Source organism: Macaca mulatta, chromosome 8, assembly GCF_049350105.2.
Source record: "Macaca mulatta isolate MMU2019108-1 chromosome 8, T2T-MMU8v2.0, whole genome shotgun sequence".
Classification (NCBI taxonomy): Eukaryota; Metazoa; Chordata; class Mammalia; order Primates; family Cercopithecidae; genus Macaca; species Macaca mulatta.
The window spans coordinates 32270881-32293079 of NC_133413.1; the positions used below are offsets into that span (position 1 = coordinate 32270881).

At 41.2% G+C, this 22199-nt stretch overlaps 1 protein-coding gene across 12 annotated transcripts in view; it reads left to right on the plus strand.

The window, feature by feature from the left end:
• Positions 1 to 22199, plus strand: part of RBPMS (RNA binding protein, mRNA processing factor) — a 188776-nt gene that overhangs the window by 110366 nt on the left and 56211 nt on the right. For all 12 annotated transcript variants that reach the window (XM_028852533.2, XM_077943394.1, XM_028852531.2 and 9 more), the window contains one exon: positions 9119 to 9269. In XM_028852533.2, coding sequence (XP_028708366.1) covers positions 9119 to 9269 — 151 coding nt within the window. The remainder of the gene's footprint in view (positions 1 to 9118; positions 9270 to 22199) is intronic.

A 22199-nucleotide genomic window follows, 5' to 3' on the forward strand; every position in this document is an offset into this window, starting at 1 on the left:
GTTCAATTAGGCAATCAAGTGAGGAACCTGTACCCAGACTCATGGCCCAGCATCACCTCTAAAGGCTCATGGCCACGTATACGACAGGAAGCCTTGGGAAAGGGGTCTCTTTCTCCAAGTGCAATATGGCTGTTTTACCAATGGAAAGGGAAACATGCTTTCAAATGACTGATTTAGGCAAGGGGAAAAAGGAGTATTAAATCAGATTATTCTAAGGTAAAGCCAGGGCAAGCACTGGGAGGTAGTTGGATTAAGAAAAAGAATGAGGCATAATTGGTGTGATACAGTTTCTCATTGGGCAATAACCCAGCAGCACAGGCTGTTGTATTAACAGTCCTGATGTCTTTGCAAGCAATGCCCTTATTTAGGAAAAGTATGAAATACGGTTTACATCTGACGGATTCTTTCCCTCACTTGTTCATTCTCTGTTGGAATCCATATCTACCTAAGTTTCATCACAATGCAAACTGAACAACAGCCTCAGTTATTATCTGAAAACAATGTCGTCTTTATAAAATAAAAATCTTTGCAGAACTGTAATGTCCTCACACACACATGCTCTATTGGGAATTTAAAAATTGGATTGTGATATGGATTCTACCGGTAGTTAGCTGGGAATTTAGGCACATTAATTTAGTTTTCTGAATCTTTTTTCATCTGTGTTGGGAAGCCTATTGGCATTTTGGATGAGAATTCTAACATTGTGTGGGACTATTCTGCTCCTTTTAGGACTTTATCTTCCTGCCTAATGAATGCGTGTATGGTATTCAGTCATGTAACAGCCTTCAGATACCTTTGCACATTTCTCTTTCTTTTCTTTCTTTCTTTTCTTTCTTTTCTTTCTCTTTCTTTTCTTTTGTTTCTTTCTTTTCTTTCTTTCTCCTTCCTTCCCTCCCTCCCTCCCTCCCTCCCTCCCTTCCTTCCTTCTCTTCCTTCTCTTCCTTCTCTTCCTTCCTTCCTTCCTTCCTTCCTTCCTTCCTTCCTTCCTTCCTTCCTTCCTTCCTTCCTTCCTTCTCTTCCTTCTCTTCCTTCTCTTCCTTCTCTTTCTTTCTTTCTTGTCTGTCTCGCTCTGTCACCCAGGCTGGAGTGCAGTTGCACAATCTCGGCTCACTGCAAGCTCCACCTCCCGGATTCACGCCATTCTCCTGCCTCAGCCTCCCAAGTAGCTGGGACTATAGACGCCCGTCACCACACCCAGCTAATTTTTTGTATTTTTAGTAGAGATGGGGTTTCACCATGTTAGCTAGGATGGTCTCGATTTCCTGACCTCGTGATTCGCCTGCCTTGGCCTCCCAAAGTGCTGGGATTACAGGCATGAGCCATCATGCCCGGCCACCCTCGTACATTTCTAAATACCCCTAAGGAGTAGGGGGAAAGGGCAATGAGGAGTACTAACCATGGCTGAGAACTAGGTTTGATGACCCCAAAAGTTCAGTACTAATTATGAATTGCATGATTTATGTAGACAAACCTGTATTACTTACCATCAGAGAACCTGACCCAGTTCTCTACCAGCTTCCCATTCCTGTGATCTTCACTCATAGTTTGGTATTTTAAAAATGTTTGAGTGTCACAAGTTTTCACTTATAACATAGTGATATATTAATAAATGGTAGAAAAATTCTGCTGTTTCATTTGTAACTCACCTTCACACTGTTGTCTCTCAGTGAGTCCTATGCTCTCCACTGTAATAGATTACCCAGATGCGGGTTTGTCTGTGGCATCTCATGGAGTCATTTCAGGCTCCAACTGAGTGTAACAATTGTTTTCACAGACTCCTGGGGAGACTTTCGAATATACCTTGCCTAGTTTCTGTTTCTAATATAACCGAATGTTTTATGATGCCTGTGGCAGAGAAAGCTGACAATACTCAAAAACTGTAAATATATTTTAATCTTGGACCAATATTTGAGAGCTCAGAATCTCTCTAAAGTATGTATTTACTTCCTAGTTTCTGATGGAGATGACATGGCTATCAATTTTAAGAAACAGTTTATATTCCTAACTTATGTTTTTAACTTCTAAAAAGGCAAAAAAGTCAATTATTTCTGCTTCATTTCCTTTTCTCCTGTTGAAACATTTGTGGTCCCTAGGATATTTCCTTTTCTTGTGACCAAAATGCTCTTTGAAAATAGTTAGAAAGCTTCTATTGTGGCTCATGCCTGTAATCGCAACACTTTGGGAGGCTGAGGCGGGCAGATCACTTGAGGTCAGGAGTTCGAGACCAGCCTGACCAACACGGCGAAATCCCATCTCTACTAGAAATTTAGCCAGGCATGGTGATGCACACCTATAATCCCAGCTACTCGGGAGGCTGAGGCATGAGAATCGCTTGAACCCAAGAGGCAGAGGTTGCAGTGACCGAAAATCAGGCCACTGCACTCCAGCCCGGGTGACAGAGTGACTCTGTCTCAAAAAAAATGAAACGGTAGAAGACTTTTATTCTTAGCTCTCTCTAGAAAATGTTTTTTGTTGTTTTTTGTTTGTTTGTTTGAGATGGAGTCTTGCTCTGTTGCCCAGGCTGGAGTGCAGTGGCGCGATCTCGGCTCACTGCAAGCTCCGCCTCCTGGGTTCACGCTGTTGTCCTGCCTCAGCCTCCCGAGTAGCTGGGACTACAGGCGCCTGCCACCACGCCTGGCTAATTTTTTGTGTTTTTAGTAGAGATGAGGTTTCACCATGTTAGCCAGGATGGTCTCGATCTCCTGACCTTGTGATCCGCCCGCCTCGGCCTCCCAGAGTGCTGGGATTACAGGCAGGAGCCACCGCATCTGGCCACAAGGTCAGAGAGGGATAGTAGCAAATTTGGCTTTGAGTTTCATTGGCTGTGGGTTTTCCTTTGGAGCCGGCCATGGGGAAAGGGGCAGTATAAAGGTTGTTAGAATCAATTGAAGAAGTCTTTCACCTTACTAGATGGGATCGTATATTATTACTACCTTACTGTTTGTATCCTATAGTAAAAGGCAGTTTCATCTAGATCAGTACATATGCCTCACATCTACTGGATCAACAGGTCAGAATGGGAGTGTAGGAAGCTCTAGCAGAATCTGATAGGAAGCTCCTAAAGAAGTGACTTGTGGCTGTATCCCAGAGGAGGTAGAGTCTTTGATTGTTTAGAAGCTTCCTTGGAGAGGTTCAGTATCTCAGAAAGTCAAATAAGGTGGGGAGGGGAGTTAGAATTCTAGATCCTCAGCTTTTAGTCAACACTTATAATACTTATTCATAAGTGAGTTAGCAGAAAGATGAATGGGTCAATGAATCAGCTTTCACTTTTGAAATGGTAGAATAGTTTTTACTTGTTGTGAATGCATAGGCAAAGTAGAGGCAACAAGGATGGGGAGAGACTCCAAATTGAAGACAAACAGAAACAAATGAATCTAACTGTATTACAAATGAATAACACAACCGCACTGAAGGTAGGGGGGCATGGGGAAACTAACCCACAGATAATCCAAATAATACACATATTGGCAACACACATTTAGACTAAAGACAAAAAACTGTAAATATAAGTTGTAGTTAATAGACTTTTTATAGTGGTATCGGTTAGCAATTTTGAAACTAATGTGCGTTTTTGTATTGAGCAAATAAATAAATGTATAGTAGATAATGAGAGCTAGGATTCTCGCTGTTAGAGGAGTTACACATGCAAAGGAGAGGGATAGAATTAACCAAATGGTATTAGATTGGAATTGGAGCTATCAGTATGAACTTTAATACATCTAAATATATTTTAAATATATTAAAATATTTTTATTAAAATGAAAATTAAAAATGTTTTAAATAGATATGATGCAGAGAAGTAGATCTGAATGTGAGAGCATGTGTGTGTACACAACTGGGACACTTGGAACAGCAAAATAAATAATGATAGTAATGAATTATAAAGCATAGAGCTAAATATAAGTCTGTAAGTCATTACTGATGTAAGTAATTAATTAACAGGGCAGAAGGGAGAGCTTTTCCATGGAGTAGAAAGTTGATACACTGTTTATAAAAGGAGCAATGAAGGCAATCCCAGCTACTGGGGAGGCTGAGGCAGGAGAATTGCTTAAACCCAGGAGGTGGAGGTTGCAGTAAGCCAAGATCATGCCACTGCACTCTAGCCTGAGTGACAGAGCAAGTCTCCGTCTGGTGGCAGTGGGGAGGAGCAATGAGATTACTAAAGCACCATCTGGCAACTACAATAGTAACAAACGCTTCAGGTAATAATTATTAATAGATGTTAAAATTAGTAGATTTTTTGACAAACAACGTATTTATATAGTCTGGAAATACCTGTCTATAAGAAACTAGTTAAAAGGGGAAAACATAGCATCTTTACAATAGAGAAACTTGGCAAATGATCAAAGCTAATATCACTTGTAATGGGACAGAAGTGACATCATGTGCCTCTTGATATTATGCACTGTGCAGGACGCACATCTGTGATCTTCTGCCAAAAAATGCGTAACCTGAATCTAAACCAAAAAAAAAAAAAATTAGATAAACCCAAATCGAGGGCCACTCTACAAAATAAGTAGCTTGTAGTTTTCAAAAATATCAAGCTCATGAAAGGTAAGGACTGAAGAGCTCTTCCAGGAGACTAAAGTGATGACAACTAAGTGCTGTGTGTGATTCTGGATTAGATCTTGGATCAGGGAAACAAAGGGATGTTCTTGTTTTTAGGAAATCAGACTGAAGTAAAGGGTAAAAGGATATCATGCTTGCTACTTTTAATCAGTTCAGGGGAAACATGGTATGTGTGTTTGATAAATGTGAAATGCTAACATCTAAGAAATCTGGGTAAAGGGTATGTAGGAATTATACTATGTCTGCAATTTTTCTGTAAGTCTGCAATTATTTCAGAATAAAGTTTTTTTTAAAAAGTAACTAGTTTTAAAAACATAGCTGGTTGAATGCTGTGTCCCAGTAGGAAATCCCTTATTGCACCTTTCTCCTTTTGTTTTTAAACTCTGTATTGGATTTTATAAATTATACATATTTGTAAAAATTTCACATGATGGAAAATTGTACAAAAGTCTGTGCCCTCTCTCACCCCTGCCACCAAGTGGACTGCTATTAACCGGTTGGTTGTCTCATTCTAAACCTTTCTGGACTTACACAGATAGAGAAGCATACATGCGCGTGTATATACAGACTCCTCTACCTCCATACTACTAAACATTGTTGAGTATCTTTTTTTTTTTTTTTTTTTTCCCCAGCCTAATCTAGCCATGGACATCTTTCTCAATATGTATATATAGCTCTGCTTTGTTTGTAACGATTTTTTTTTTTTCCTAAATGAGTCATTCCATTGTCCCTGAAACTCGTTGTCAAGGACTGATGGACTAACTTTAGTGTAGAACCATTTGTAACAACACCGGGAGCCTGAAGCTAACAGAATTGAAGTACTCTGTTTATTGTACCAGATAGCCAAGACTCTGTCAGGCATGAGGGTGCTCTGAAGACCTCAGTGACAGGAATTTGGAGACTTTTGTTCTAGTGAGAGGCTGTTACGGTGACTCAGCTTTGGTCAACATCATTTTCTGTGTCTCTGTATAGGCTCAAGGTTGAAATCTTTATAAGAGAAAACAGGTTTGTGGTCAGGGGAATAAGGGCGCAGAACACAGACACTGGCCCCTGAGTACCCTTCCCAAAGAAGAAGACTTAGAAGGCAGTAGCCATCTCATCCCAGCTACTCTTCCCAGGGCTGCTCTAATGATTTCATGTCTGATCTGTTCTAGTCTTTTCATTGAGTCTATCTTTCCTACCAACACTAGAGTTACCAGCAACCACTGTGATTCTCAAATGTGGTGCCCATACAAACAGCATCAGCATTACCCTGAACTTGTTACAAATGCAAATTTTCAGATTCCATCTCAGAGCTACTGAACCAGAAACTCGAGCAAGTCCTCCAAGTTGATGCTGCTAATATTTGAGGGTCACAGACTTACTACATAAAAGCTGATATTATCCCCTCATTTTTAAAACCTAATGGCTCAGCTGAGCACACACTCCAAAGTCCTCACTCATGGCCTAAGAGGTCCTTTGTGATCTCGCCCCAGTCTGCTTGTTCAGCCACCCCACTCCCAACCTTTCCCATCCCAATACCCTTTCTGCATCCTGTTACAGAGAAATTTGCTGAGCCCTTTCCTGAGCTGCACCTGGTGAACTTCTACTCTTCCATCACTTCCTTGGGTGCCTTCCCTGGCTCCCTGGCATGAAACTGCCCTGATATACTTTTAAGTACACTGGACAAACAAGAATATGTTGTTTCTCAGCAGTGTCCTTTTATCTCCCAGAATTTGCCCTGAGTAGGGAGTTCAGGCTCTGTAGATTATATGGAACCTGGATTGGTTGAGACTATTGACTGTCCTGTAGCCAGTCAGATTGGGGTGCTTGTAAGTAACTGTTTATATTCAATATACTAATATTCAGAAACTATCCTTTCTGGTCCATGTAATAAATAGGACACCATTTACATTTGGAAGAGAAAGGTTCTCTGTTTATTGTGAGAAGAACGGTGAATTATGAGCAAGAGAGGAAAAGGTTGCTTTTGAAAGACACAGGTTCACCCTTTCACTTGGCAGTAATCTTATCCTGACAGCATTTAATGTGAAGTAATTGTAACCAGAGAAGAATCTTAGTAGGCTTTAATTAAAAACACAAGGAATTTTTTTCTCATGTATTCTTCCTCCTGCCTCTTTTTCGTCTTTCTCTTTTTCTTTTTTCCCTCTTCATTTCTGTGTTCTCCCTTCTCCTGCCCCTCTTTTTTCTCCTCTTCATCATCCCTTAACATTTAAAATGTTTTTGGCTTGGCTAATCCCTATGGATGGAAACTTAGCTGAGCAGGATATTGATTACCAAATATGGTATTGCTGCTAAAGATGTTAGAGGAATGTGGCTTGTATTCTAAGCCTCCGGCCTCTGAATAAGCTGCCAAACAAATTAGGTCATTTTAACTTCTGAGCTTTTTTTTTTTTAAATAAGGATGCTGGAACTTTGATTTGGAACATGATGTTGATGTTATTTTAGTTCAAATGGAGGGGGTATGAAGAAGGGGGCAGGGAGTAGGGGAGACTTAGTTCAGCATGTTTTAGGACTCAAGCCACCAGCCCAGGTTGTGTAAGAGGCAAACACATTATGTGGAGCTTCAGTTGATTCTGGAACCACCAGAGAAAGAACCGAGGCATAGAATTCACATGTACAGCCTCATTTTCTGAGGCCAGATGCTCTAGACTACGACCAGGTCCCAGGATACTCTTCATGTTATCCCCAGTGGCCTGGGCCACAGGACTTATCTTAATGTGAGCTCAGGTTTAGGAAAGTTGCTTCTTCACAGGAAGGTTGGTCAGGTTTAGTGCCAGGGAGGACGTCCTGAAGTTGATGGCAAGTTGCTACTATGTGTGTCTGATGGAGTGTGATGCGATTGAGCAAGTCCTTCCACAGCATACCTGTACTTGAAACCCAGGGACTGTGCTTGTCTCCCAGCAGAGACCACAGTTCTTACCTCCATTCTTGGAAATATTTATTCTGTTGTAGTATTAGCTTTGTTAGGGTTGAAGTTGGTCCACCTCAGTGAGGTCCTTTGTGACCTCACCTCAGCCTGCTTCACAATGCAGCTTTGCTTTTTGTTTTTGTTTTTCCTTATGTACTTTTTGGGCAAAATAGTATTGAGGTTTCCCAAATTTAAAAAACAACAAAACAACACAACACCAGTTAAAGAAAATGTTCTTATGTTTCCCAGAATGGGCACTATCTGTTCACTTTTCGGTGTTGATTAGGTATGCACAAGGGTATCCTCCACATCCCTTTTGCTACTGCCCTCAATTGGTTTCTTCTCAGAATGAGTGAGTCATGCTCGGGAAGAAATTCCACCCACTCCAAGACTTCTGGGTCAGGGCTCTGTGGCTTTTGTTAGGCCTCCCTAAGGACCTCTCTTTCCTTCCCCTTCACCCCTTATTTCCTGTTAATGCCATTACTATCCAGCCACAGGCTCTTCCTTGTATCCTTGAAGCTGAGCCTGTGAAGTTTGAAGTTCTGAGTTGTTCATCCTGGTCTCTAAAGTAAGAGAGTCTTATTTTTGTGGATATTTCTTTTTCTTTCTTTTTTTTTGAGACAGAGTCTAGCTCTGTCACCCAGGCTAGCGTGCAATGGCGCGATCTTGGTTTACTGCAACCTCTGCCTCACGGGCTCAAGCCATTCTGTCTCAGCATTCCAAGTAACTGGGATTACAGGCACATGCCGCCACGCCCAGCTAATTTTTTTTTTATATTTTAGTAGAGACAGGGTTTCACCATGTTGCCCAGGCTGGTGTTGAACTCCCGAACTAAGGCAATCCACTCGCCTTGGCCTCCCAAAGTGCTAGGATGACGGGAATGAGCTAGGGCATGAGCCACAGCACCCTGCCTGCTCTTATTTTTTTTCAAGCTCATTAGGAAGAACGGTGGCGAGGGGACGGGGGATGCTTTGGAGCCCTCAGGCCCATGTGTATACATTCAGAACACTAAATGGCAACTGTGGTCTTTGGAGACTCATTTTCAGGACTCCAGTCCCTTTCCAGACCCCACCATGAAAACATGGGAACTGAGTGGGTCCCATGGGTGCATATTTAAAATGCACTCTCTTGGGATAGCTTTTTGACATGTAGGGTCCAGAATTCATGGTATTGGATGCTTAATAATGAAGGCATTCTTGAATGGTGGAAGGATTCCAAATAGACTTGTCTTGCCCTAACTTGTCTTTCATAGTGTCTGTGATTTATTTTACTGAATATAATCTGTTTTAGGTAAACTGCAGGAATAGGGTCAAAGGTAACTGAAATTACTATACATTAAAGTGTATAACTGTGCTAGGAATTTCCTGGTTCAAATTTTAAACTGGAAAGTTTTTGTCTAAAAAGAAAAGGAATAGTTGAAAATCTGTGTAACTACATTTTTTAAGTAAATTAAATACCACTGACTTTCAGGACACTTTGTGTTGTCATTTTTCCTGTAACCTGTGTAAGTAGTAAGAATGACAGTGGTTGCTGACCTTTTTTCCTGATAGACCAGGGTTTACTGGTGTGTTTATTTTGTCACCATTCCGGTTTGACTCTAAGGAAATGAAAACATCTTCCATTTGTTCTCTGTTTCCAAAGGGCATCCGCTTCGATCCTGAAATTCCGCAAACACTACGACTAGAGTTTGCTAAGGCAAACACGAAGATGGCCAAGAACAAACTCGTAGGGACTCCAAACCCCAGTACTCCTCTGCCCAACACTGTACCTCAGTTCATTGCCAGAGAGCCATGTAAGTCGATCTACTTTTCATTTAAAAATAATAATAACTAAGAACCGTTCGTGTGCTGCATGTGAGGTTACACCACGGGACATGGAGCTGGCTGAGTCTTATTTTCCATTTCTGTGAAGAGGTTGCCTAGGCGTTCTTGGTGTCAGAATTCCAAATACAGCAATCTTGTTTGCAATAGGCTGTCCCAAAAGATGGTTCAGCTTGAACAGAATCATAACTTCAGAATTTCATTTGATGTACTACAGATTTCCTTAATGTGACATTGACCATTGTGAGTATGCCCCTAGTTGCCTTGGGTATAAACCCTTTATTTCTCCATGCTCAGACATGAGAGCTGGTTCTCAGCATTCACTTTAATCCATTTGTTGAAGGACATCAGCTCGGTGGCTTTGGAAAAATAGGATATTAAAAGTGAAAGAAGCAGATCTTAGGAAGTTGGTTCTATTCAGTTTAGCCATAACTCTAGGGGGAAAAGTAAACACACACAAAGAATTTATATATTGGAACAGTCAGTCTAGCAAACTAATACCAGCAAAACTTTAAGGAAATTTGGGGCTTCCTGTTTCAACTTAATTGGATAAGGACACTGGCTGATTGCTCAAGACATCTTCTACCCCACATTAATAAGCTTATTTCATTATTTCTGCCTTTCATTGAATAACTTTAAAAGATTGAATTTTCTTTCTCAAGCTCAGTCAGTGGCAGAAATGGGGCATGAGACAGGCCTTAACTTTTCCTTTCATTACAGAGCCATACGTGATTTAATATGGCAGGGCATTCAAGGAAACCCAAATGACTTGGATTCCAAGTTATTTGGAATATTTCTGTCCTGTCATTTTTGGTCTGCTTTCGAAACCACACGATTGTGATCTTCTTCCTTTGATAATACATTTTTAACTCTTCTTATTGAAATTGAAGGACACATGGATTCCTTGCTCCCCCCATGTCACATGCATGTCAGATTTAATCAGGTTATCTTTGGAAGTCACAGCCATTCTGTAGCTCAGTCACTCTTGCTTGCTACTCATCAGTAGAAACTAATAGATAAGTCTTCCAGAATGTTCTAAAATAAATGTTTCTATGAATCCAGAAAGTCATAATAGATGAAAAAATTATTTTGTTCTTTCACCTTCTTTGTCCCAGGGAAACTAGAAAACTTTGCTTACTTATTTGGGAAGGAAATCTAAACAAAAGTTACATCTTACAGTGTACTTGTAATACAGCAGAATATAGGAACATCCTTTACATAATTCTTCATCCTTAGAGTATCTAGCTTAATACTTTGTATATTGTATGTATTTAATATTTATTATAGTGAGTGGATAAATTGATACTGAAATTGGGCTACTTGTAGAACTACAGATGGATTTCTATGCCTCTTCTCTCTGAAATTTCTTCTCTCTTGATCAAGGCATCAAAAAAGAGTATTTTTAGGATGCCTGAATTTGTAAAAATAACCTAAAGTAATTCTTTGCCTTTTTAGTGAATTTGCCAACCTCAGATCTCAGAGTTCTTTGAAAAGATTAATTCAGACAGGAAACGTAATGCTGGTGATACTTAACTTTACATCCTCAATTCTTTGCTGAATGCTCTTTTTAACAGGCCCACAAAACTTTTTGTGAATTTCCTACAACAGCCCTGTGACATAGGTAGCCAGGAAGGTTGTAGCCAGGTCACAACATGCTATACAAAAGCAACAAATAGGAACAAACTGAACATTCACAAGTCCCTGAAGTTACAGGACAGCATAGTAACCGAGCTTAGAACTCTTTTCTGGCAAGCTCTACTCATCTCCCTTCCCAGCATACAGAACAGTACAAAAATGGCCAGATAGTTTCCATGACAGGGTAAAAACTTGCTCAGCTGTTGACAGCAACACAAATTTGAAGTTTAAATAAATAAATAAATAAATAAATAAATAAATCCAAGCAGCCAGCAGTGTATTCTTGAGGAAAATAAAAGTCAGCATGATTTATCTTAATATAGCTCATTTTTACGACACAACGTCTTGATAAGAGCAAGTCCACTGTGGCTCAGGTCAACTTTATTATCCATCGCCATTCCCTCTGGGAACTGGGAACTTGCCCGTCAGATAAACTTGCTTACCTGGAAGCACACCGCAAGACTAAGAACACTGTGTTGGGTTTACACGGACAAGCCCAGTTGCATTGTACTCAGAATTGGGTACTCAAGGTGGTCGGTTTAACTAATCAGGTGTAGACTATAATGGAATTGCAGAATTTGGGGATTGGAAAGGCCCTGAAGGCTAATCTTTGTTGTAGGCCATAGAGGTTTTTTGTAAATGTTTCTTTTTGTTAATTTTTTATATGGTAGTGGCTGAAAAGCACTCGTTGCCATCGCTAAAAGAAGAATGTTCTGTGGTTTGATTATACAACAAACATGTACTTGAACTCTGAATTCTCCATATATCTGAACTTAATGAACTTAAACGAGCACCCAGTGTGCTGGACTCTGGAGAAGAAGGAAATTGGTTGCTGCCTTTAAAGAGCTGTCATTCTGAGGAGTTGATGATAGTCAAAGTTGTCAGAAAAACTTGGTCTCATATGAAGGACATAAAACAGATTCTGCAGCTTGGTTGAGATTGCCCCCAATCAGACTCCATATTTGCTGAGCACCTACTGCATTTGTGCCAGGGATGAAGAGTGAGAAAACCAGGTGTTGCAACTTAACCTGGGTAGATGGTGGCCTGCTGTGGAGAACTTTGGCTTCAGGCCAGAAGATGTCAGTGAGAATCCTGTCAATAATTTTGCCAATTATTGACAAGCTTTGTGACCTTTAAGAAAAAAATTTTTTTTAACTTAGTAGTGCTCCTATTCTCTAAGCTATAAAATAAGAATAATACTTTCTGATTGTTAGGAGAGGTAAATAAAACAATATCCTAGGATTGAGCTGAGGATTAAATAGGTATAGTGTATTTAGAGTACTAGGCAAATGTAAAGTACAATCATAATTTGTTAATAAAAAGGATTGGGTTGCCTTTCTTTCCTAATAGTTACAGCAGGTATTGATCTGAGTTGTCATCACAGTTTGAGTATAGCCAATTGTCTTTGCAAGTTAGGAGAAAGGATGAGTGAAATTGTCATACAATTTCAAGAAAGTAGTATGTCTACCTGCCTAATTTTTATTAATAGAATTGATCATTAATTTGAGCTTTTCTTTCTCTTCCTTGTATGTAATAAAGTTGGAAAAGAACTGTGAGAAAGCGGGAATTAAGAGATGATGAAGAGCCAGGCGTGGTGGCTCACGCCTGTAATCCCAGCACTTTGGGAGGCTGAGACAGGCGGATCACAAGGTCGGGAGATCGAGACCATCCTGGCTAATGTGGTGAAACCCCATCTCTGCTAAAAATACAAAAATTAGCCAGGCATGGCGATGGGCGCCTGCTAAAAATACAAAAATTAGCCGGGCATGGCGACGGACACCTGTAGTCCCAGCTACTCAGGAGGCTGATGCAGGAGAATGGCGTGAACCCAGGAGGCGGAGCTTGCAGTGAGCTGAGATTGCACCACTGCACTCCAGCCTGGGCGACAGAGCGAGACTCTGTCTCAAAAAAAAAAAAGATGAGGAAAAATTATAAATGACATTAAATTCTCCTAGATTGTGCATTAAGTTGTATAGGAAGGTAGTATTCTATAATAAGAACTCTGCTTTGGAGATGAAGAAAGAGTAAGTCACTGTTAACTGATTTTTGTTTTTCTCATCTGTAAAGTGATGATGCTGTGTGCCAGATGCTCTCCTAAGCATTTTTACGTGAATTATCTCATTTGATTCTCAATAGCACTTGTTTCCCAGTTGAAGAAACTGAGGCCTGGGAAAGTCTAGTAACTTTCCTGAGGTTACACCATCAATAAGTGTGATGGCTGAATAGTGTCCCCCAGAATTCATATGGTGAAGTCTCTGCTCCTCATACCTCAAAATGTAACCATATTTGGAGATAAGATTTTTAAATAGATGATTAAGTTCAAATGGGGCCCTTAGGGGTGGAGCTCTAATCCATTATGACTGCTATCCTTATAAGAAGAAAAAGAGACACCAGGTACGTATACACACGGAGGAAGGGCCGTGTGCGGACAGAGGACAAGTCAGCCATCTGCAGACCAAGGAGAGAGACCTCAGGAGAAACTAACCCTACAGACACCTCTAGACTGGCCTCTAGAACCGTGAGGAAGTAAATATTTGTTGTTTAAGCCACTTACTCTGTGGTATATCACTATGGCAGCCCTAGCAATACAGTACATCAAGTGATAGAGCCTAGGCTTAAATTCTAGGCTTTTTGTCATTTACTAGTTTTGTAAGTTTGGTTTAGTTACCTAACCTCTCTGTGTCTCAGTTTTCTCAGCTACACAACGGCAATAATAAGGGCCACAGAGTCAGTACAAAGTGGCTGTTAGTGTGCATGTGTAAAAATGGACACATTCATGTGCCTTTTGTCCCTCATAATTAAGAGACCTATAGTTTTTCTGTGTTTGTATACTCCGCATCTCACATCTAGAAATACATAATGGATTTTTTTTGGTAACATACCATAGTTTTATTTTTATGTTTTTTCAGTTGATCATAATTGCCTGATTCCCAGCAAGTGTGGAGAGAGGTGCCCTTCAAAGTACTTTTTAAACTTACAGTGTAATGAGGTCTGATTGGGATGTGATTAAAATGCATATATTTAAGATGGCTCATTTGGTTAGTTTGTCATAATACATATGGAAATGATTGAATAAATGTTCTTGATGAGTTTATACTGTTTGCAATATACCTTATTATAATAGTGCCCTTAAAGGTGGAGGCATTCAACACTTAGTAGAGCCTTTACTCAATTTAGACAGATCCTGTCCTTTCCATTCAGTTTTTATGAAGCAGATGTCAAAAGGCTCCAGAACTCTGCAGTAATGAAGATTCTTACACTCCAGCCCCAAGGAGTCTGGTTCTGCAAGTCTGGGCTAGGACGTAGGCCCTGTATTTTAAAAAAATGTAATTGTTCTTATTTTCCTCCCCTCTGGGCTTTTAAAAGCTCTTTGGGAAGTTTCGATACACAGTTAGGTTTGAGAGTCACTGGTAAATCAAGGAATTTTTAAAGTTAAATTCTCCTTCCTACTTTATTTTTTTAATTTTTTTATCTTTTGGAGACGGAGTCTCGCTCTGTCGTCCAGGCTGGAGTGCAGTGGCGCTATCTCGGCTCACGGCAAGCTCCGCCTCCCGGGTTCATGCCATTCTCTTGCATCAGCCTCCTGAGTAACTGGGACTACAGGCGCCCGCCACCTTGCCCGGCTAATTTTTTGTATATTTAGTAGAGACGGGGTTTCACCGTGTTAGCCAGGATGGTCTCGATCTCCTGACCTCATGATCCGCCGACCTCGGCCTCCCAAAGTGCTGGGATTACAGGTGTGAGCCACCGTGCCCGGCCCTCCTTCCTACTTTCATATTCTTCTCCCTTGCCCCTGCACCTTTCTTCCCTCCTCCCTTCCCTCTCTCAGACAAAAGCTTGCTCTGTTAAATTGGTACTCTTAGATACCTGATCAGCGCATAACCTCTTGATGAATAATCAGATTATTTCCTTGTTTACCTGCCATGTCCCTGGAAGTTCCCATTTATCCAATACTGTCCTAGGCTAACTGGAGGTGAGTTCTCTATCTGATGTCTTAAGAGACCCTGTGAAGGTTCAGGAAAGCCTGTAAAATATCTCACACATTCCCTCCCAGAGACAACACTGAGCAAATAGGAAATCTCTTAACATTCATCTCTGTGGGATGAAGTCATCCAGGGCCTATCTAAAGCTTCCTATGTCCCATGGAACAGAGCCCTGGTGCCTGCATTTTCCAAGGCAGCAGTGCATGGCGTGCACAATTAGAAAGACTGGCAGATGTCTTGTCAGTTTCACGCTTGCTCTCCTCCAGCAGCATTGTTTATGAAGACTGGGCAGGAGGAATACCTAATCAATCTGGGCAGAAGGAACGGGACACAAGGGGATGACTAAAAGTTGCAGGTGTTTTGAGGGCAGGACTTTCTATTTTATTTTTCCCAGATAACCAAAATCCTACATGCTTCTCAGAAGAAAAATTTTCAGGCAGTCCAACAAAAAATAAAAGTCATTAAATTCTACTACTACCCAGAGACAATCACCATTAACACTTCGGTGCTTTTCCTTACACACCTTTTAATATGCGTAATAAAATGTATCTCTTTCTGCATTTTGAATTTTGAAATCATTTAACTTACCCCTTTATCTTTAGGACAAAGTTTTGCTGCAAGTGAGACTAAGTGGCCCAGTAGGGCCGAAAATAAAACCTGGGCTCTCACAAAACGTCACCTCAGTGTCTGCTGCCATTGCTGTAGAGCACTGTGTATTCATGTGGCACAGATAACGATTACTAGAATCAGAGCAAGAGGAGTAATAGCAGATAGATGTCTCTCTTAACTCTGATGTCTCAAGTAAGCCCAAACCAGCTCCTGAGCTGCTTGAATTCTGGCATTTGATTGAATGATTCATAGGCCTTTATTTAATGGATGGGAAGAAAGGAAACATTTATTGAGCAACTACTTTGTTTCCTTAAGAACTATATGTAAAATACCTATTTTACCCCTAAGGAGACTGAAACTCAGAGTTTGAGTAACTTTCCCAAAGTCACATAGCTCATTTTAAGGCCTGCTTGGCTCTAAAACCCATTGCTAGTCTTAAATCACCACACTGCCTTTTTTTTCCCCAGTTATGTTTTTATTATTTACTTCCCGACCTGCTCCCCCTCCTGCCCTTCAACATTGCCTACCTTATGGACCATTTCTTGATTGACTGGCAGGATTAGGCACTGTCACCCAGGCAGGAGTGCAGTGGCACAATCATGGCTCCCTGCAGCCTTGAGCTCGTCTCAAGTGATCCTTCCACCTCAGCCTTCCAAATAACTGGGACTACAGGTGCGTGCCATCACACCCAGCTAAATCTTTATTTTTTGTAGAGTTGGGGTTTTGCCACATTGGCCAGGCTCGTCTCCAACTCCTGGGCTCAAGCAGTCCACCTGCCTTGGCCTCCCAAAGTTCTGGGATTACAGGTGTGAGCCATGACCCACTTCTTTTTGAAGTAGCCCATGGCTGCTGACAGCTACAGTTCTTTCGAAGATAATTCCTTAGAAGGTGCTTTAAACTCACTCAGACCTTTGAAAATGCACTTACTAAAGACACCAGAGGCCTACATCATATTATATAAAGTGAGGATTTCAGGGATAGTCAGCTACTTATTGAAAAAATCAAGGCTGGGCGTGGTGACTCATGCCTGTAATCCCAGCACTTTGGGAGGCTGAGGTGGGTGGATCACTTGAGGTCGGGAGCTTGAGACCAACATGGTGAAACCCCATCTCTACTAAAAATACAAAAATTAGCCAGATACGGCAGCGCTCACCTGTAATCCCACCTACCCCAGAGGTTGAGGTGGAGAATCACTTGAACCCAGGAGGCAGAGGTTGCAATGAGCTGAGATGGTGCCACTGCACCCCAGCCTGGGTGACAGAGCGAGCCTCTGCCTCAAAATAAAATAAAAAAATCAAGCTTCAGACTGGGCGCAGTGGATCATGCCTGTAATCCTAGCACTTTGGGAGACCGAGGCAGGCAGGTTGCCTGAGCTCAGGAGTTCGAGACCAGCCTTGGCAACATGGCAAAACCCTTTCTCTAAAAAAAAATACAAAAAATTAGCTGGGCGTGGTGGTGTGCGCCTGTAATCCCAGCTACTTGGGAGGCTGAAGCATGAGAATTGCTTGAACCCGGGAGGCAGAGGTTGCAGTGAGCTGAGATCACACCATTGCTCTCCAGCCTGGGCAACAGAGTGAGACTCTTGTCTCAAAAAAAAAAAAAAAAAAAATCAAGCTTCACTATAATTCAGTAGCATCAAATTTGATGACCAAGGTGCATTAACTGTAAAATGTATCCTAAAGTTAAGCCACCAGATCATTTATATTTAGTTTGGTGTACTTTGTACTCTCTGGGAAAACTAAAACTAACATAGAAAATAAAACTAACATAGAAATGTGAGGGACTGTCTTATATGATATTGGGTTGGTTATTCAGGGAGATAAAATTTTCAGTTCATGTTAAGAGAACATGCCTCAAGTCAGTCAGTCTCTCTCTGTTTTTGGAGATTGGGCCTTACTTTGTCACCCATACTGGCCTAAAAGTCCTGGGTTCAAGCTATCCTTCTGCCTCAGCCTCCAGAGTAGCTGGGAGTATAAGCACATACCACCTTGCCTGGTGTTTCTTCATGTATTTCCTTTTTTATTATTTTTTATTTTTATTTACTTGTGTAGTTTTTTTTTTGTTTATACATATATATATATATGCATGTATACATACTATATAAAAATACAGCATATGGCAGGTTTTTTGGTTTAGTTTAGTTTAGCTAAAACATATGGTCATACTATTCTTAACATGAGTTCTCACCTTGTGGACCCCTTTCCATCCAGGACTGTGTATCCAGAGCATTGTTTTTTTTGTTGTTTGGGTTTTTATTGTTGTTGTTGTTTGAGGTTAGGTCTTTGCTCTTTGACCCAGACGGGAGTACAGTGGTGCAATCATACAGTCATATCTCATCACTTCAGTCTCCAATTCCTGGGCTGAAGCCCAGGTGATCCTCCTGCCTCAGCCTCCTGGCTAGTTAAAAAAAATTTTTTTTGTGTGGAGACGGGCTCTCACTATTCTGGGCCTTCTCACTAGGTCTCCCAAAGTGCTGGGATTACAGGCAAGAGCCACTGCACCTGGCCACTGACCATACTTACACAAGTTCTCACCTCATGAACACCTTTCCATCCAGGTAGATTTCATCAAGACTGCCTCCGTAAGACCTAGGAAACTGTGTTGAGGAGACAGGCATAAGAGCAGAACTCCATATGATCTCTTTCGTGTAAAGGGAGGAGTTCAGTACAGTAGTGATAAATAAAAAGGGGAAGGGGCCTGCCCTGAATTTTCTTCTAGATATCACCTGGAATGCTACTGGGTGGGTGCATTTAGAGGTACACTTAGAAAGTGGGAAGAGGTGGTAGTGAGGGCACACGTCATTATTTCACACCTTTTTCTAGCCTCCTGTCTCTGCTGGTGAGGGATAGGTGAGGGATAGGAGTGTGAAGAAGAGGTTTTGGGGAGAAAGTAATGCAGAGTCCTGGGGCAGTCAGAGCCATCGGGTGATAGCAAAAGAAAGAGGCCAGGAAGTGAGACACAGAGGAGAAAGACATCAGACTGTGGCAGCCGAGCCTGCAGGGGTGTGCTCACTTGACTTGTGCCCATGCCCTTTGAGGCAGCTCTGCAGTGGGGGGACTCCATCCTAGCGATTCTGTCCTTGCTGTGGACCAGTTTGAAGCTGCTATAAGCAGTGTTCACAAAAACACGCGGATGATTTCCATTCTTTGTGTTTAGACTTCATAACTCTGAACACCCTCACCACTCCAGGCATCTGTGGGCCAGATTGTCCGTTCAGATAAGAGAGACTCTTCTGAAGAGTCTCGATGCGTATTTGGCACTCTGGATATGTATAAGAGCACCAGGGTCCAGGCACAGTGGCTCACACCTGTAATCCCAGCACTTTGGGAGGCCAAGGCCAGTGGATCACCAGAGGTCAGGAGTTCAAGACCAGCCTGGCCAATATGGTGAAACCCTGTCTTTACAAAAATACAAAAATTAGCTGGGCATGATGGTGGGTGCCCATAATCCCAGCTACTTGGGAGGCCGAAGTGGGGGAATCGCTTGAACCTGGGAGGTGGAGGTTGTCGTGAGCCAAGATCGTGCCGTTGCACTCCAGCCTGGGCAACAGAATGAGACTGTCTCAACAACAGAAAGCACCAGGTGCCATGGCCCTGGGTATTCTAAGAAATAAAAACATTATTCAAAACCACAGAAAAGGAGGACAGCAGAATATTCTTGGACACCAGAGACCTATGTTCATTTCTACCCATATCCCACCCTGACACATACAAGAATGAAGCAAAACCCCGTTTTTCTAAGAAGAAAGATCAAACATCTGATTTGATCAACACCTGTCTCCTACAGATCTGCATCTGTTCCTTGGTATTGCTTAGCATAGATAGTTTTAGTTTTTAATAATAATAACATTAGGCAATGGATTTGGTAGGAATGGTTTTCAAATATAGATATATCTTGTTTTATGTAGGAGATACATAATTGCAGCACAGTGTAGATCAGCTGATTCAGTTAATATACATTATGATTTAATGGTAGTCTATCTTTGAATATCAAGGCTATTAACATTTGCCTTGATTTCTGTTTCTTCCTTTTCTTCTTCTTTTTTTTTTAAGACAGGGTCTTGCTCTGTTGCCCAGTGCAGTGGCACAATCTCGGCTCAGTGCAACCTCCACCTCCCAGTTTCAAGCAATTCTCCCGCCTCAGTCTCCCAAGGAGCTGGGATTACAGGGTCGTGCCTCCTTGCCTGGCTAATTTTGGCATTTTTAGTAGAGACAGGATTTCACCAGGCTGGTCTTGAACGCCTGACCTCAGGTGATCCACCTGCCTCGGCCTCCTAAAGTGCTGGGATTACAGGTATGAGCCATAGCACCCAGCTGAATTTCTGTTTCTTTATTAAATCATTGAGCAGCTGTAAACAAATAACAAGACATCAGGGGCCAGGTGCGGTGGATCATGCCTGTAATCCCAGCACTTTGGGAGGCCAAAGCAGGCAGATCACGAGGTCAGGAGATCAAGACCATCCTGGCTAACACGGTGAAACCCTGTCTCTACTAAAAATACAAAAAAATTAGCCGGGCGTGGTGGCGGGCACCTGTAGCAGGAGAATGGCGTGAACTCCAGGAGGTGGAGCTTGCAGTGAGCTGAGATCGCGCCACTGCACTCCAGCCTGGGCGACAGAGCTGGAATGCAAAAAAAAAAAAAAAAAAAAACCAACTCAGGGACTGAAATCTCTTGGGATATCACAGAATTATATTGTAATGCAAATAATTGCCCCAACTTTTGTTTTATAAACTCAAATTAATCATTATATTCTTAGAGATGAAAGAGTAAAAGGAGTTCATTTACTGGGACAATCCAGAAGAAATAAAAACAATTATTTGAAGACCATTGCTTACCTCACTTGCTCATTGTGAAGGAAGGTGTTTCTTATATTGTTGATACAGGTTCCTTTTTACTTCCCATTTGTAATCCTCAAATAAAGAGCTATCTTTTCTTCTACAGTATGGCAGTTCTCAAAAGCATGGTCCACGCACCCCTGGTTGGTCTCTGAGATTCCTTCACGGAGTACATGAGGCCTATATTATTTTCACAAGAATAGTTTGCCATTCTCATGTGTAGTAGTGGACATAACTAGTGGCACCTTCATACATATCAAGACAGTGGCACCAAAATACATTAGTAATCATTTACCAATGTGAGCATTAGTAAAAAGTGTGCAGCAGTAAATGTGCGTCCTCACTCCTGCACACTTTGTTAAAAAAAAACAAAAAGCCAATTTTACCTGAGAATGTTTTCAATAAACAGGTAAAAATTATTAATGTTATGTAATCTCAACTCTTCAGTGCAAGTCGTTTTATGATTAAGTGTGACAGAATGGGGAGTGTACATAAAGCTGTTCTGTAGTTGTTTAAGGTATGAGGTAAATGGCTGTTTTCTTCAATCCATTTTTACTTAACACTCATAAACTATGGTTATTCAGACTTGGATTTTGGCCAACTTTTTCATGAAGAATTGTGAGATGTGCCTGTCACTTCATGGAAAGTGACAGTTTTTGTTCCAAATAATAAAATTTTAGCTTTAAGGCAAAAATTAGAATTTTTGAAAACTAATCTACCACAATGATTTTGACAGCTTCCCAACAGATTGGTGGTGATGTTAATGAATTTTTTTTTTTTTTAATTGAGATGAAGTGTCACTCTGTCACCCAGGCTGGAGTTCAGTGGCTTGATCTCGGCTCCATCTCAGTATTCCCAATAGCTGGGACTACAGGTGCAAGCCACCATGCTGGGCTTTTTTTTTTTCTTCTTCTTCTTTTTCTTTTTTTTCTTTTTTTAATAGAGGCAGGTTTCACCATGTTGTCCACACTGGTCTCAAAGTCCTGACCTCAAGTGAGCTACCCACCTTGGCCTCCCATAGTGCTGGGAATACAGGTGTGAGCCACCACTCCCAGCCATATTAATGAAATTTTAAAGTGCACAATGAAATGGGTCAACATTTGGAAGATCCACATAACTCATTGAACCATTATCTTCCAAATGACCAATGTATCATATTCCAAAATCATGCATGGGTAAAGGTCATATAAAATGGAACAATGGATTTTTAAAAATCTTTTTTAGTTTTTACTTTTTATTAGAGACCATATCTCACTCTGTTGCCCAGTGGCTCGATCATAGCCTCAAACTCCTTCTGGGGTCAAACGATCCTCTCTCCTCAGCCTCCAGAGTAGCTGGGACTACAGGTGTGTGCCTCCAGACCCAGCTAATTGTTTAATGTTTTGTACAGATGGGGTCTTACTTTGTTGCCCAGGCTGGTATCAAGCTCCTGGGGTCAAGGCATCCTCCTGCCATGGCCTCCTAAAGTGCTGGGATAGCAGGTGTGAACCATCACACCAGGCCAGGACAATGGATTTTAATGGAACATAATAGGAAAGCTCATTGATAAGGCTTCAGATTCCATAATCCAAGACATCTTTAATAACCACCCCTTAATAAGTGTTGGTGTAATAGCAGAGAAGAATATCCAGTTACCCGTAAAGAGTATTGAAATATTACTCCTTTGACCAGCTAGGTGCATATCTCTGTGAGACCATATTTTTTTCATATGCTAGAGCCAATACAATATGTTACAGTAGATTTAATTAGAAGCAGATAAGAGAAATCAGTTGTATTCTATTAAACTAGATACTAAAGAGATTTGCAAAAATGTAGAACTAAAGTTTTATCTTGGTTTTTT